This window comes from Cuculus canorus, chromosome 9 (assembly GCF_017976375.1).
Source record: "Cuculus canorus isolate bCucCan1 chromosome 9, bCucCan1.pri, whole genome shotgun sequence".
NCBI lineage: Eukaryota > Metazoa > Chordata > Aves > Cuculiformes > Cuculidae > Cuculus > Cuculus canorus.
Genome location: NC_071409.1, coordinates 18,745,816 through 18,763,850, shown reverse-complemented (window position 1 = coordinate 18,763,850; position 18,035 = coordinate 18,745,816). Strand labels below are relative to the sequence as shown.

The window sequence follows — 18,035 nt, the reverse complement described above, 5'->3', positions numbered from 1 at the left end:
AAATTTGGCGGTGAGACCATTAACGGGAAAATTACCTTAAGTGGGATTAAAAAAAAGTGTTAGTTTTATGTGTATGCATGCCATTGAAGGTAATAAAAATATAACTTTAGGCATTTCTTTAAAGAACATATTATGACATAATTAATTTTTTATCCATAGATAACTCTTATGCTAATGACCTTTCTGAATTTGGCTGTGATGGTAATGATCTCACGTCTGACGTTATGGAGGTACTTAAGGTGATAAACCTACTGATCGGAACAGGAGATCAAGGTCAAGCAAATTCACTGCATCAAACACTGGACACTGCTTGCTGCTTTGTTTAGAAATTGTATTCCTCCTTAGGAATCAGAAGTTTTACATGATTTCTAGATTAGAATACCCTATGAAGTCTTCAAAACATCAGCTGTGGACCATTTGGAAATCATTTTATTAATTCACTTCCCTCAAGTCCTTCAAAATAGTAGCACATCTGCTTTCAATTTCAATATTTCAGAATGAGATGTCCTTAAAAGAAGAATAGTTTCCTCCGAATTATTCAGCATAAGCATAAGTTTCTTTCATTTGAAAAGCAAGTGCAGCATAAATCAATCAAAGAACAATATGTGAACATTTGTTAGCAACAGCTACATTGTATGAAATTTAACAAAGTATATAATAGCAGTTGCTGCCAGCAAATGTTTTAAAATACAATTATATTGATTTTGTTTAATGCATCATCACTCTTAATTATAGATGCAAGTCCTTGTCCTAAGAAACTACAGAAAAAATATTGAAGGATTTTCAAGGAATTTTTACATTTCTAGGGAGTATATCTCAGTCTCTCATCACCTGCATGTAGGGTTTGAGAGCTCTATGGCTTCTTCAGGAATTTCTAGATAAAGTCACTTAATTAATTTCTATTAAACCTGAGAGAAATTCATGCCTAATTAATTAGAGGACTGCACTTTAGCAGTGATAAATAATCACTTGCAACTTCTGAAGAACAAATGCATCCTAATTTTTCTTTTTCTTTCCACTTCTGTTCTGTGAAGTTATTCTGTATTGTTGAAGCTGTAGACCTGATTCTTCTTACTTACTGATCTTATTTATTCCAAATTAACATAGAAATAAGTTTCTTAAATTCAGCAGATTTTCAACAGGGAAAAAACTGCAAGTGAAAGGTAATGTTAACGTTCAGCCTTTACATACTTATTGATGCTTGATTTTACTCAAACTCAGTTTTCAAACTAGTCAGAATTTTGGCTCTGTTATTCTTATTTGAGGCTGTTTCAGAACATCAGTTCTCTTATGATTAGCAACCTGCATCAAGCTTCCAGATTCCATTTGTTCATGGTTATTTTATATTATACTAGAAGCTGTTTTGCTATCATAAGCCACAGAAATATAAAAAAAAAATTACTGGAAGGAATGAAGTAATTACTGTTTATTTAATGAAAGTGAAAAAGTTTAGCTACAGTTTGTCCTAGATTCAGTATCCCATTTGAAATCTCTTCCAAGCTGTCACAGAGCACTGTCCTATTATAAGAAAATCAAGATTAACATTCACTTAGCTTTATTTTATGTCAGTCTTTTCTGTTGACGGTAATTAAACAACTGTCAGAAGAATCCTTTTGATCCATATTTGAGAGCAGAAAGTGAATGTTTTCTGTGAATATTGAGCTTTGGTCATGAAAAATTCCCCAAACAATCTTTACTCAGCTTGATTACTTTAATAGATCTTACACTTTCTCTTTCCATTTCTGAGTGATTGTACATGCAAATTGGAATCGAGTAGATGAATCTATAACAATCGCCAGGATAGGTTTAAAGATGGGGAGGTCTAGTAGGTACAGTTAGGATGGGTATTTATAGAGTCGAGTCTGAGAGGGTCACCTGTTTAAGTGAAGGTTGTTGAAGGTGGTGAGAGCTGTCTGCTCGCTGAAGGATGGAGAACCAAGCATGATGCCATGGTCAGCAGGGCAGTGGCCTCTCCAACCGGGACTACAGTGCCCAAGTGATGCAACCAGGAGAGGCCTGGGTTGTTTCAGACAAGAGTATTGGTCATTGGGGAAGCCCATGGTGATTGAAGTCAAGCCAGAAAGTTGTCTACAGATGGAGGTCTGGACCGACTGGCTGCATGGCAGTGACAGAAGTGGAGGCAGGCACGCCTCAGGATGGGACTGGAAGCCCAAGACTCAGGTGAAATGGGTGCAGGACCCATGAGCAGGGAGTGCGCTATAACGCCGTGTAATGGCAGTTCACCAGTACGTAATTTTTATCCTCATAAAAATTAGTCTTACATGGCAAGCAGCTGTAATTTTGTAAATAAACCTTCTGCCACTATAATGCTGTGAAATAAAATAGGTAAGGTAAAATAACTAAGCATAAAAAAAATAATTACAAAATATGGTAGAGAAGAAAGGAGAAGCACTGTTGGACATCAAAAGGATAAAGGACCCAGAGGAAGAAGGGAAGCTTTCTCTACCTTCACCATCAACTTTTCTGAGGTACAAACTGGTATAATTAAACTAGCATAAATCAGATCTTGCAGTTTCCAGGGAAGAAGAATTTGTAATATTTTTATGCCCTATAAATAAACCCCCTCTGGAACTGGAAGTCCCAACATGTAAACATTATTATAATGTGTTTATTTATTTACCAAGTTAATAATATTTTATGTTTTACAAACACGAGTGAAAACAAACTCCTAGATGTTAGAAAAATGGATTCAAAACTGAACGTTATCAAGAGAAAGGGTAATGCAAGGAATTTCTGCTCTGGTGAACTTTTTGTCTTGGAGTGTACAAGACAAAATAATCCAGGGACTTATAAAATTAAATTTGTGAGGATGCTGAAGCAACTCCAGTCACAGCACATTGTGTTATAAGTGGAACAGACAGAGGCTCCCCATAACAGTTATCTGTAAACAATTCTAATATAATTCTACAGAGAAAACCTGCACTCATTTCGTATGGGACTGTAAAGTTGCCATCATGTCCTAATGATTTAATAATTACTTTTCAAAATCTCAAACGTCAGCTCTTATGTAGAAGCCTATTTGTGAGTACCTGAATAATTCAGCTTGTGTTGTACATTACCTACACGCAAACTTTTCTTGTGAGCTAAAAAATTCTTCTTCATTACAAGAATAATCTAGTAATATAGTTTTATCTTGTGTTGTCCAGTTGTTTTAATATAATCCCCCAAACAGTTTGAAGCTGTGTTAATTTCAATGTATTTTTAGTGTCATCTGTCATTCAAGAAATCGTCAAAATCATTTTGGTTTGGGGGTGGTGACATTACATCCTCATTTGTGATAACATGAAACAGCATTTTAAACTAGTGGCATTATTTCAATCAATAATGCTTATGTTCCTTGGCCTGCAAAGGGCTCATAAAAGTATAGAGAAGATGTTCTTTTAGAATTAATTTTTATACTTTCATTGCCTTAGTTTACTAAGGCTGACTCTTTTGTTTGGACTCATTTTACCTTTTTCAATGCTACTGCCTGAAGTTATTACTTAGGCTTCCTACTTCAGTGTTACACTTTTCAGGTCACTGTAATGTGTCATTGAAACAAACCCATTAAGATGAATGATGTGTATTGTAGTTTCATTAGTGTCATCAATAATGTATTGCACTTTTCTTTTTAGGAGGCTCTTTTTGTTTTGCATGGACCAAGCTGACTCCGTGAATTATAAGATCAAAATAGTTAAAGGTGAAGGTAGATACTTAAACAATTAGGCCAGAGACTGGAATTGTTGTTTTAGAGGTGTAGGCTACAAAACCAATTTGTATTAAGGGATGTTTAAGTAATTGAATTTCACAGTATAAATTAAGGTCTCTTGGTATCATTGTGGATGTTGTAGTCACATAGCGATATCTTCTGCCAATGAAATAGCTGGGTTTTATTTTTCAGTCCACGTGTAATCTTTAATGGAAACACTTTTCAGACTTGTAAAGACATAGAATAAACTGGACTAGCCATTTTTTTCATTTGATGAAGCTTGGGCAGAGATAAGAAGTAAAATTGACTCTCATGAACATGCATAAAGAGAGAAATCATTTTATTCAACAAAGAGGTGGCATGGCTTGCCAAGCAGAGATAAGTAATGGAAAATATAAGACCCTGGTGAGAATTCCAAGTAGAAAATCTGAAAATAACCCAGGTACCATATAATGTAATGTATTACTATTTGCATAGATTAAAATAAAAAATAACTTCTGTCATACTATGTAATCAGTTATGCTGAACTCATACTACTTTTGCAAAAGTTAAGATATTCTTTCAAATTATCACAGCAGGCTACTTTTCTCTTTCATTCATTAAACAATTAAGCTTTTCTCATTTGTACCATATTTAATACTGATACTGATGTGTACCATAGTCAGGTGGGACGGGCTAGGAATATTTGTCTTTTACAGTTACTCACCTGCCTCTAGATTTACTGTGGAATCACCTGTGATTCCAAAATGACAGCAGTAGACTTCAACTGTATTAACATCTTGGACATCAAGGTGAACCTTTATGAACTTTTTAGCCTGCATACCTTGTTTAGAGCACACTTCAAAATAGGACAGTAGATCTGGTTTTATTCACTGCAAAAGTTTTCTCAGCAGTCGCCAAATGTCCCAGGCTTCAAGTTATCCTCCCTGCAGAGTCTGATTTCTAGCAGTCTGAGTTAATGTTGCTCTGGTGATGGTTTTTGTCTTATGATGTTTTATTAGTTGACATTACCCCTAATAAAAGAGAGTTCCTAATATAAATCCAGATTCCAGTGTGGTGGGCATTTGGAACAGAATTCTAGCCCAGTAAAACTCTCCCAGCCACCAGCAACCTGATAGGACTGTCACCTGAGCCAGAGAGTAGAAAGTGATGCGATTAGCTCTAGCATTGCCCCTGCTTTCCAAGGGCTTTGAGGGACTGTCAACAGAATCATGAAATCCTGGAATATCAGGTTGGAAGGAATATCAGCATCACCTGGTCTAACTTTTCTTGGCCAAAGCACAGTCTGAATCGTGGCCTAGCATGCAGTCCAGCTGAATCTTAACAGTGTCCAATGTTGGGGTATTCACAACTTCCCTGAGAAGATTATTCCAATGGCTGATTGTTGTCATTGTGAAAAATGTTCCTCTTGTGTCCAATTAGAATCTCCCCAGGAGTAACTTGTACTCATTACCCCTTGTCTTTTCCACGTGACTCCTTGTAAAAAGGAATACTCTATCTTCTTTGTAGCCACCCTTTAAATATTTTAAAACAGCCTTTTTAAACAGGCTTCTATCTCCCTGTGAGCTATGGGAACTATAGAGGAGAGTTCTTCAGAAGCCTGGTGCTACTCACGCTGATCTCAGCAGGAGTCCATGAATTGATTTCAGAGGGAGCAAAATCAATCCCTGCTTTGAAAACTACAGTATTTCCCGTAGCACAAGCCTGTCCTTAAAAAACAACCAACCAAGAATTTATCTGTTTCTCAACACGCACAGCTTTCAGTTACTATATCACAGAGACGCCTTAGGGATAGTCCATAATAAAACTTAGTCACCTTCCAGTGTAAGCTCCATCACTTTCAAGGAACAGCAGCATCAGCTCAAAACTGTGGAAGCAGGCAGTTGTCCTCTTCTGGCTGCCACAGTGCAAGCTGAAGAAGTTATTGCCACATCTGCTTGTTAATGTCCTCTTGACCAAGGTTTCTGACTCTGCTGAGCTGTTCTTGCGAGTGCTCCAAACCTGTTTCAATCTAAGTACTCTAGGTTAGTGGTGACCTACTACTTAAACTGCGTAAGCCATCCTTCTATTGCAGTGCTGGGTTCGAACCCTTCCCTTCCTCTATTAATAACTACTATGTGTTGCATAGCAGAACACTTGAAATAGCTCGAAGTGTTGCTGTTGGGATAAAAAGCTTACCATTCCTATTGCACATTGCTGGATTTGGATGTACAAGGAAGTAAAAACATAAAGACTGAAAAATTCTGTTATGAGGATAGGAGTTAATATCTCTGATAAATACTGTCCCTCATTCAAAGCACTTCTTCGAACTGGAAAACACAGCAGAAGATTGTGGATGTTCTGTGGTGTCGTTTATTGGGCTGCTTTGTTACCATTCCCCCTGCAGACTGGTGATTAGGTGACTTATAGTAATGAGATACACTTTTGTGGTCATGTGTCTTGTAGGTACTTGGCAGTTTTATTACTAATTTGGAGTTGCCACTGGGCCTGCTCTGTCATGCAATTAGATTCCTAGCAGAGCATCTAAGCTGTCCTGCTTTCTTGCTGGTTTCAGTCTGTGAAACAGCTTCTCCCCTGCCTTGAACATATGCCCTCTATTTAAAGATAAGGTCCTGCACCAAATCACTCTTAGCTTTCCTGTTTCAAATTTCACTCACTTCTGTTTACATCAAAAGAGCTCCTGGGTAGAGATTCATGATATTTACATGCTCTTCCAATTAGGATAATGATTACACCTGCTTTTAGATAACGTACATAGCCTGCTTCAGAGTTTCATTGAAATCACTGACTCGCTTTTAATTCTGAGCCTTCCGTACCTCATTCAGATAACATTTGCAAGGAATCGGACATTACCTTTGCATGTGTTTTTATATGAGGCATTTAGAAGTCTTGCAGATATTATAGGAAAACATGGATTTTGTTTCATAAAGGTTTATCTGTACATTCCATTTATTTCCTTCCTCGAGTATGTGACATTAAAGATGAGTTGCTCTTGTTCTGATGTCACAAAGGATTATTGAAGAAATAAAGACTCTGCTGAAGGCAATGAAAGTTTTACCATTGAATTCAATGCAGCTAGAATTCCACCTCTGAAGTGTCAAATAAATAACAGGAGCATATAGAAAAAAAAAAAACAAACCAAACCTCCTGCCTAGGGTACACAGTAATAACCACACTTTTTTTAGAGGGGAATAAATGGAATCTAGCTGAGACATGAGAAACTTCATGAGGGGTGTGATGGGCCTAGGCTCACGATTTTGAATAAAATATTGAACGGTCAAAGAGGAATGTGAGATTTCTTTGATAGATTTTGTGAATGTTTCAATGTATGAACACTTAGATCAATGAACAGAGGGAGTTTACAAAGCCATAATAAATATGCGGTTGTCTTTCAGTTTGCTGTGTGTCAGCTTTACTGTGCATAATATTTGTCATCTGTAAAGCGTGGCTGGTACTTGCAGGGTTTCTTGATGATTTCTGATGAATTGTTTTGAGTTAAAAGTTTACCATTCTCCATTGTTCTCTTTTAGAAATATTCTTTACAGACTAGATGAAAGGACAAGCCAGTTTTCAGTACTGCGAGAGGCACTGGAGCACTGCAAACTACATCAGTCAAATGAGACCATTCAAGCAGCCTTGTCAGAGGTGCTGAACAGCATCAATTCAGCTCAGGTTTACTTCAAAGCAGGACTTGATGTATTTGAGACAACCTTGGCTGGAAAGAAATGAGAAGTTCCTCTGCATTCCAAGATGTTTGTTTACACCTTGCTAAACAGAAGTTTGACTTGGACCGGACTTTCTCTGAGGATGAAACCTTTCTCAACTTTTCATTCAGTTGACGCTTAAAAGTACTGCAATGAGCGTTTTTTATAAATATAAAACAGTCTTTTGCACTGTTCACAGTATCTCTCGAATGTCTGTTTCTGAATGTATAAAACATAGTGAGAGAGAATAATACTTAAGGTATGATTTTTGGAAGGACATCTGCTGTATTTTTATATGTAAAATATATTTTTATGACTAAGAGATCAATCTTGCAATGTACCAAGCACATCCTGCAATATGCTGGAGACCTTGTCCTGAGACACCCTAGATGTATACCCAGGTGAGCTTTCCATGCCTGCTCTGTCAGAAAAATGTGGCTTAAGTACACTCTTGTGTTTCTTAACTTCCTCAGCAAACTCATCTTTTTCATTACTCCTTTCAATGTAAGTAGTTGATGAATGTGGTGTTTCCTTGGGTACCTAGTTCTGGAGTTAATCAGGAAATGCACAAAACATCCTTACCAGTACAATCCGACATCCACTCCTGTGGAACAATAAATACCTCAATTCTGAGAATACAGATAAATTTTGATTATAATTTCTGTGTGAAAAAAGAGTTGTTTTCTCTCATCATTCTTAGAGAGATTTTTTTTTTGTGATGATTTCAAATTATTTAAATCACTAGTTACATTTGTACAAAAATACTTTGAATCTTTGTGTTAAACAAGAAACACCTCCGTAGCCTTATAAGGCTACAGGCGCTCTAAGCTTATGCATTACCTAAACAGCCCACTTCAAGGTCTCCCTACATTTCCAGAGAGCAGTAAATGAAAAAAAAGACCTCAGAGTTCTGGCAGCGTTTTTGGGACTCCACCGCTTGGCCACGCGACCCACTGTTCCAGTGTGGATCATTCCATCGGTTAGTGCCTGGCATATAGGACCTGAATAGTTGTCAAAAAAACACAAGTAAAACATAAATTCATTCCCTGCTGCAGAACCAGGATTTCACCTCTGAAGGCACAGGCTGATGAAGCATATTGCAGGACTAAAACTCAAATCTGTTTGGCAGTGGTGGAAGCCCTGTACAAAGGTGGTAATCACACCATCACCTTGTTGGCCTAAAGTAATCAGTGAATGAAACAATCAGGAGGTTTAGTGTCCTGACCTGTAAGGGGATAATATGCACACTTGAGTATTGCAGGTCTTAGTGATATCAACTTTATTGGGTTTGGAGTTTTATGATATCAGATGATTCTGGGATTAGAGCTTAAAAAAATGATTTTATTTAGATACTTAGAATTGAAATATAATTTATTTGATGGAAATCAAAATGTATTGTTAACCCGTTTGCCATGGAAACATTACAGAAACATTTCAGATTGCAATAAAAATGGAAAAAGTATTTGTATTAATGTAACAATTGCCTTCAGGAAAATTTCGAAGTGCATAATTTGGTGAAAGGGTGAAAGCTCATGAAACACTAAAAAGCTTTTTAAAGTGCACATTCACATATCAAGAAGTGAGAGTTGTTTACGGATCTTGGGTTTTGTTTCCAAAAGTCCTTGGCAAATCAACCTCTGTTAACAATGACCCAGGACAAGGTACATGCAGCTATGCTGTGCTACATTGCTTTTCAAGTTATTATCATAACACAGGCAAAACCATCCTGAGTCTGACCACAGGCAGGGCTGTGCTGTTGTATAGCTATGACTGAAGTGGGAATATGTTCAACATCAGTTGGTGTGACTGCACAAATTTTGATATTGTTATCATCTCCCATCTTCATTTGTTATCTGATAAGCAAGAGTATATGATTATTCTTTTGCTAATGCTGGTAGCAATTCTATTTACTAAAGAGAGGATTTGACTTCTGAAAAGCAACATTTTTTTCTGATACTAAAATTTTCATCCCCTTATTTCCATAGTTTTTATTATCATGATACTTAAATGGTTGGAATAACCACATTTGAGTTGTATGATTGTTTTGTGATAGTATTTGAGATGTACTGCACATACTACATCTGAATTGTATTTTCTAATAGGGACCATTCTTCTAACAGTTTCTTTAGTAATATAGTTTCTTTTGGAGTGGTAACTCACTGTCGAGTGAATATCGGTGGTCTTAAATGAGATAGGGTCAGGTACCATTAAGAGACCAAAAAATAGAAATTAACACTTACTGTAACTCTGCCAGGTGAACTTAGTAACTGCTTCCTCAGTCTTAGTACGTATGTTTCACCAAAATGACCTCTAATGTAACCAAAGTGTACTCATGCAAAATGGATTAAATCTGTTGGGAAGAATATCCCTCGTGTATGATTTCTCAGGTATGTAATTCCTCACTAAACATTTATCCTGTTTTCTCACTAGTGTCCTTCTGTAACCACTTCTAAAATAGCAGACACCACCACAAAAAGCGTTGCTACTATGAACACTTGTCTATTCTAGAGACAATCACGTATTCTCGTTGGTATGATGAATCAGATGAGCTATTTAGGGACTGAAGTGCATTTATTTCAATGTCATCTCACTTACTTGTATATCGCTATTTCAGATGTTCTTTTCTTAGGTATAAGTGAGTGCTCAGTGATAATATTTGTACCATTACAACTTTGGAAGAAGCACTTTTGAGCTGTATCCTTCCATTGATTTTTAAATCCTGCATATTGACTTTAAAGAATTTATAGCATGTTAAGGTCTTAAATACCTAATGTGTTTATAATATTGAATTTTTGCCCAACCAGCTGTGGAACATCAACTAAAGGAAGGTGTTAGTAAATCATAGTAGCTTACCCAGATTGAATACATTACTATATTGTGTAGTGTGTATATATAATACATTACCCTTAAAGGCAGAAGTATGTTTGCAAATTGCCTGAGTGATACTAAAAAATTTGTTACCTTTTAGGAAACATCAGCTGCCAGAGACAGTATAACAAATGCATTGATTGCTATTGCTAAGTAATCTAGAGTCATGCTCGCAGTGACCAGGGAATCCTTGTAGCTTGCAATATTTGTATGTTGAGACAGTTGATAATAAAAAGCTTATAAGATTTTATTAGTGCCTATTTTAAAGAGTCCATAAAAAAACTAAAGTATAATCAACTCAGATCAATAATACATACACAGGAACTGGATTTTGAGTACTAACCTTAAAAAATGCAGTGAATTGCTGTTATCATCAAAAAAAAAAACAGGACTATTTTGATATATAGTATCTGTGCAAATACAAAAATACACAAATGCCTTATATCTTCAAAACTTTGTGTGAACACTAATTTACTTGCAGTGATATCATACATTTGCATAAACATAGATGTAAATAATAACTACTTGAGAAAATTAGCAAGCACTTTGCACTGCTTCGCTTGTCTTTTAAGAAAGTATTTCAGGTTAGAGGTGTAAAATAAGGCACTTCAGCTGACCTCAGTTCTTGAAACGGTGGGTGAGGAAAGATTAAATCTCTCAGGTATCGCAGAAGGGAACTTCTTGCTCAAACAGGGTCACCTAGAGCCAGTTCCCCAGAAGGATCCAGATTACTTTTGGATATCTTCAAAGAATGAAGATTCCGCAACCTCTCTGAACAATCTGTAACAGCGTTTGGTCACCTTCATGGAGAAAAAGTTTCCTTCTTCCATAGATACAGTTTCCCCAAATCTCTCCCTATATTTCTTAGTTGTGGAATTACTGTAGTTGGTTTAATTGCAAACATTCGAAAGGTAACTGTCATTTCATTCAGTGAAAACTCTTCGCCAAGGTCTCTAGGATTTTGCCATTAATATGCTGGAAAGTTTGTATAAGTTGATTCGTCCTTTAAGCCATGGGGTTTATTTATAAGTTGTAGAGACTAACGTTTTTGTCTTTTGCAGTCTTTTTTATACAGTCCCTTAGTTCCCAGTCCCAGGATTTTTGTATACATTAAGAGAGTGATTGAGAACAAATAATGCACCTGAAAATACAGAAAGGAAAAATATCCATCAGCATATGTATAGCCATGTGCTCTCAAAGTATCTATTTTAACCAAACTTTAAGAGCTCTGAGCAGTTCCATGGGTTGTGTTACGCAGAAAGTCAGGCAAGGTAATTGCATGGGTCATTCTAGCTTTAAAAGCTGTTAGATAATATAAACATAGTTATATCTGGGCCTGTATTCTCAAGGGAGCAGTTAAGAGTTTCCTTGAAATCCTTATGTTGCAAGCTGTTATCTGTGTTACTTGGCAATCGGTCCCTTTGACATGCATTAAGGTTACTATCTCAGGAAACAAACATCGTGTGGAAGATGTTCTTTCCTTAAGCACTCTGTAACATTTTAGCAGTATTCTGCCAGTCCCAGAAAGGTGAATGATAGGAAACAAATCTCATTTTAAGATGCCTGGGACCTGAATTTTGAAAATAGTCAGCCCTATACAGCAATATAAATGTTTCAAAACATAAGGCATCTTCTGTTGGAACTCTGAGTCCGCAAAACTTGGGATAGACACTCCAGTTTGGCAAGCAAACGTCTTTGCAATATGGAACTCATGCACACACAACTATTTACTGTCTATTAAATGTTATATTAATGGTAAAAATTACTTGCCTACCAATGCAGGGGTAGGATTTCACCATCCTGGATAGTTTGTGGTGGCTATAACCATTAGACTGTCTTCATCTGCCAGCATCTTCTCCAACTCCCTGCATTCCCTGTGTTCAGCATCTCTCACATCTTCATGCCATGTCAATCCAGTTTTCTGTCTCCATTCCGGTTACTTATCACTTCTTAGTCATCCCATTAATTTACCAACTATCACTTCTTAGTCTCCCCTTCAATTTGCCGGCCACCAACTTAATCCCTCTCTTTGCTCCCTTTAATCTCAATCAAACCTTTTGTTCCTCATCTGGTTCTCAATTTACCCCCCTTAAATTCTTACTGCTGGTACATCTGACCATACAAAGAGCTGAAAGTGATGGAAAAGTACTGCTGAGATCCAAATGGATAAAATAGAAGGAGACATCATCTGTTAAATTCAAAGTTGTCATTTCTGTGCAAACAGAATTTTTTTTAATTATAACTTGATAGAATAGAAGCATATTTTGGGGGAGAGGAGGCTAGGTACTTTCTCTCTAATGTCTGAACCAGGAAATTCCCTCAAAAATATCAATGTAGGCAGGTGATAATCTTGAAGGTTTTGCAATAAAATTTTTGAAGTTGGTTGAGTAAGGAATTATAGCCAAACTTAATCAGAGTTGGTACTACCTGCCTACAAAACAAAATAAGCAGTATGTAAGCGTGTAATTTTTTCTGACCTGCATGATATCCAGTACCTTTCATTACATGATGTCTGCATATTAAAGTTATGTGTGTCAATGTCTGAGAAGATGGTTAGAGCAGAAGCAAAACTTAGTTACGATATTGCAATGTTTTAAATGGTTAAGGATGATAAGGACTGGAGCCACATGCACAAACCTGTACTCAAACATGCACACTTGAACCTGGGAAGTGCCTAAGAATAATGTATACTCATCTAGGAAAAAAAAAGAATTTAAGAATATCTAAATTAGACTGCATGTCTACTAAAACTATGGTGCTATCAAGCCTAACTTCTTTTTTTACTAATTTTAATCCCATTGCCCCTGGTTATTCCTACCCATTGCTCATATATATACTTGTCATAGGTGGAGAATATGTACACCTACAGATTATGTTCCCCCTCAGACTTTCTGGGTTGACTTTAGTGTGACTGCTTATCAGGCTACTATTCCACATGAGTGAGGGCAGCAGAATTTGGCCATTATTTATGGAATTTCCCAAAAGATCTGATATCAGAAGATTGTTTCTTTGTGTTTAATCTCTTTAATCTCTCAACATAGATTATTATGAGCAAGAGTATATTTTTCAAAAAAATGGGCAGGAGTCTCTTGGTCAATGTTAAGTAAACCCATGGAACAGAATATAAATGTATATGTACAAGTAATATATTATAATCTATTATGAACTTAATAGTTATTATAAATGTTGGCATGGATTAATGCACACATTTTCTTCTGAGTCTCACGGATTGGAATTAATGCAAGGGCTTAGTTTAAGAAATGCAGTCAGAATATAGGCACGGAACAACTTATTTGCTGTGGAAATATATATGCTTACTTGTCTGCTTAATCCATTTGGTTATAAAAGATAAGGGTGTTCTTTTAAGCTACTTTTCCCTTATTTATTTTCCAACAAGCCTTTGAAAATGAAGTCTTGCTCTTTATTTTTATTTCAAATGTGTGCTACCTTTAGTGTTTATGGAAGGTTTATCAGGTCTTAAGACAGTGTAATGTCTTCTTGTCTGATCATTCCTGGATTATTTGATAGAATTAAAAATAACATTTCAAAACACAGTCTTTGAAAGAGGGTCCTCTACTGACCAGTTTATATATATGCTATTATACACTTGGGTGGCTGCCTTTACCTTGCAGTGCATAGATATGCAAGGTGATACTTTGAGGCACTAATTTAAGAAAACATTTTTTTTAAATAATATTGCAGAGAGCTGCTGATTTTTTCCTATTTTAAACTGTTCTTTCCTGAGCATATCAGTGATACAGCAGTGTAATACCAAATTCTCTTGGCACCTGTTATAAGCTCTCACTATAGATGGAATGTAAGGGGGTTGTCTGAGCTGTCGGTGTATTTCTGCAATTTTTAATTAGTGTATTTTGTAGCCCCCCTCAGCTTTTACATAGCACAGTCCTGATGCTGGTCTGAGTGACACCAAGGTGGGATGTACACGCCTGACTGACGTTCCAGCTCACCACAGAAACTGTGGTTGTCCCCTATGCTTAAAAAGTTAAATATAGTAATTGATAAGTTCTTCCCAAACTTTTGGTGTTTTCAGTCTGTGTACTGGGGATTCTGAAAAAGCACTGGAACACGTAGGGGTTTTTTTCATGCTGTTTCATTTTCTGTTCTCAACAGCTGAAACATCTTGTAGTCTATGAATCCACTAGGGTAGAAATAAGGAGACGCTTAATATTTCATACTTAAAGCACATAAGATGAATACAAATTCTCTTTGTTTTCCATTTGCAGTTTGCGCAAGTTAATACGCAACAAACTCTTATCACGTATATTATGATTTGGTGTTCTGAGGTAAATAAAAATAAATGTGATTCCTTATCCAGAGGAAGTATAATGAGCACTTCACATTCAAGTGTGTGCATTAACCATTTGTGTGCAGTGAGAAAAAGTGCAAGTGGAGATACTTGGAACAGATACTTTTGGTGGTTTTAGTACAGGTCTGGAATATAAGGTTCTTCGTAAGGCTGAATTTTAGCATCACATTCATACCGAGCTGCATGGTAATGTATTATGTATCCTCGTTGCTGTGCCTTTGAGGATTAATGTTCAAATGCTGTTATCAGTGATCATGTTAGTCTCAGTACGAACAATTATTTTTATGTCACATAACACTTCATGGATTTTTAACACTTTACCTAATCAGATGAGGTATGCAAGTATTTCTGCCTTTTGTATGCAAAAAAGCAGCTGTCAAGTAGTGTTATCTCTGTCAAGCTTTGACATAGAATGTGAGACGCCTGAATGATGACTCCTTCATTCCATCTGCTTCTAAATTTTCATGTAGTAAAATCAAGTTGCCACAACTGATAGCTAGTAAATTCAGAATATTAAGTAACTAGGGGGTTTGACCATGTAGTAATACGAACTTGATGCAGTGATTCCTGAAAACCAATAAATATCATGTTATGTGGAAATGCGCAGTGAAAGGTTGATTTTTATAACACATTATAGAATATTGAGTCTGAGTAAAACAGCGTATTTGCAAATTTAGTTTAGTTTGTATCAATTTGTGCTTTTATAACATAGTGTAACAAAGGGGTAACATTGGCCATTAAGGTAAGTAGATTCTACGTACTTTGATTAAGAGGCGCATTTTATTTGTTTGTGCTATGAATGTGATTTTTGCAGTCTGAGATTGTTTGTACAGAAGGCATTATGGACTGGAATTCAGAATAGACGTTTTTTGACAATGTTTTTTCCATAGTTACATTTTTAATAGAAATTAAACTGGAATATGTGTATAATGTACATTGCACTGAATGATTTGGAATTATATTCATTTGTGGTTTTGTTGGTTTTGCTTTCTTTTTTTTCTAATTGGTTCTGCCAGTGAGCTCTAACATGCCTCTCAAGCTGCTGATTCAGTAACATGGATCCCAGAGCATTAAAGCATAATGGGAAGAAAGAAAAAGAAATGCAAGGAAGAAAAAAAAAATAGCTAAACACAATCTCAGAACCTGGAATGTGATAATTTACTGACAGATAAATTTTGAATTGTTCACTTTTTTAGGTGCTGGCTTATAGAAAGCTGAGATATTCAGGTAATTGGTCTTTCAAGTAGGAAGGAATTGTCCCTGTGTGGTTTTGAGAAACAAAAGTTTAAAAAGTAGATAGAGATTTTGGATCAAAGTCAAATTATTCAGGATGAGACTCCTTAAAAAGCTACTGAACAAACTGACAACCTTAATGCCATCTGAAGAAAGAGACCAGTCACTTCTAAAAGTCTTGATGATATATAATATTCACTTTATATGAAATTCAGACAATCAGGCTTTTTTCCTTTAGTTCAGAGGCCCTGAAATTATAGGGTAGTTATCTCATGAAAATATGAGTTCAGTGTTTTGCTTGTAGTATATGAGAATTTTGAGACTTTTCTGTACTTACGAAGCACTTGAGAGGTGTAATGAGATACTTTGATTGTAAATGAATGTGTTTTTCCAGATTTTATGTCCATTTTGCGTAGGGTTGTTTTTGGGGTTTTTTTTTTTTGAAACTGCTTTCCTATTCTCCAGATTAAAAGGAAAAATAAAAGCAATACCTTGTTCATATTTTTAATTGTGCCTAGATCATGAATCTAGGTTGATACATTAGCTCCATACAAAGTGCAGCTCAAGCTAGAATATCCCATGCAATGTTAAAGACTGATTTGTGAAACATTTTCCTTCAGAGTATGTTTCCTTTAAGCCATGTAAACTTGTGCCATAAGAATAAAAGTCAACTGTATTTTAACAGTTTTAAACACGCATCTGATTTTGAATTCCTGCTAATAGATCTGTGAAAGTCATTTTTACTGAAAAATGCTGTTGAAGCTAACAGTTCTTTGCCTGGGTATCAAAATCTTCTGTGGCTCTGCTTCAGAGACTGAACCATTCCCACCTTTCACTGTGTACCTACCTGAGAAATAAAATAAAATAAAATAAAATAAAATAAAATAAAATAAAATAAAATAAAATAAGGTATATTTAACAGATTATAACCATTTTAAGTAACCAGGCTTGATATATAGTACAGATTTGCCAAGAGAATGGGAATATAACAAATTCCCCCACAGTTTTCTTTAACCTTGAGATTGCAATGGCATTTCTTGCATTTGTATTTCTTATCAAGTAGTAGCATAGAGATCCTCGTGGGAGGGGAGTCTATAGGGTCGTGTAACTATGAAGGCGTTTGTTGTTCTATACGCAGTGTGGTTACGGTAACCATGCAACTGAAGTAATGACTAATTTGTTGCGGTCACAGTGAAGGGTTTCTGTACTAGGCTGATGAGCAGGGTAGGAGTAGAAGTGGATTCTGGGCAGTAGGAGCCGACGGTGTGTTTGAAGTCCTAAGAGCATCAGAAGAGGGCACTGGGAAAGGCAAGTGCTGGTGAAATGATTCTATTGCACCAGGTACCGGAAAGCACAGGGTGGTGAGCTGGCTCTTGCCCAAAGAACTCTGATGCCAATTTAACCAGCTCTGAATCTGTCCTGCATGGACTGCAGGTCAGCAAGAGCAGCTCAGCCCCACACTGATCTGTTTGTTTTGGAGAGGACGAGGTGTGAAATAGCAAGGACTTCTAACACTGGAAGCAGTAGCAAATCCTGTCTTTGAAGGAGAAACTCAGGGCCTCGTGAGATGGTTTCAATATTCCATCAGAAGAGAATATAAAAGTGGCTATGAGAATCATACTGTGAGCTGAATAGATATTTAGTAACAACAATTGGATCACCATTTTCTCCCTAACAGGCAAGAAGTAGGATCGGTGAACCTAGGATAAGATAAGCTAGGTCTAAATATATGAGTTTAAAAGCCTTTAAGCCTTTGTGGAGGCAAATACACAAAGGTACCAAAGAAAAGATTTCTCTCAGTACAGTGACCTTGAACAGTCCGTTGACCTTATTTCCAACAAACTTCGATCTCTTTCAGCTTCAGTCCTCCTCTCAGCTGCAGAGGCTCTGGGCTGTATCTTGAGTGTTGTAAACCAAGATTGCTCCTTTGAGGCTGTCAGCTTATATCAAGTGAAGATCTGATCTGCTGTTTGTAGCTCAGCCTCAAACAAGTGGAAGCACTTTCTGACATTGTTTGACTATCACATTTCAAGAGAAATCTAGTAAGGTTTCTAGCCAATGCTCCCGACTCATCTTTCGGTGTATTTGAGCTGAAGTCAGTGCTGTGCCAGGGATGAATTATCCCATTGGTTAAGGGTTACTTTTCCTGAACAAAATAGAATGTACGTTGGAACTAATACCATGCCGATTTTTA

General features: G+C 36.6%; 1 protein-coding gene across 12 annotated transcripts in view; it reads left to right on the top strand.

The window, feature by feature from the left end:
- NAALADL2 (N-acetylated alpha-linked acidic dipeptidase like 2) overlaps nt 1-16,629 on the top strand; it is a 461,442-nt gene extending 444,813 nt beyond the window's left edge. For all 12 annotated transcript variants that reach the window (XM_054074712.1, XM_054074707.1, XM_054074703.1 and 9 more), the window contains one exon: nt 7,240-16,629. In XM_054074712.1, coding sequence (XP_053930687.1) covers nt 7,240-7,438 — 199 coding nt within the window. In that variant the 3' untranslated portion in view covers nt 7,439-16,629. The remainder of the gene's footprint in view (nt 1-7,239) is intronic.
- The last annotated feature ends 1,406 nt before the right edge of the window (nt 16,630-18,035 follow it).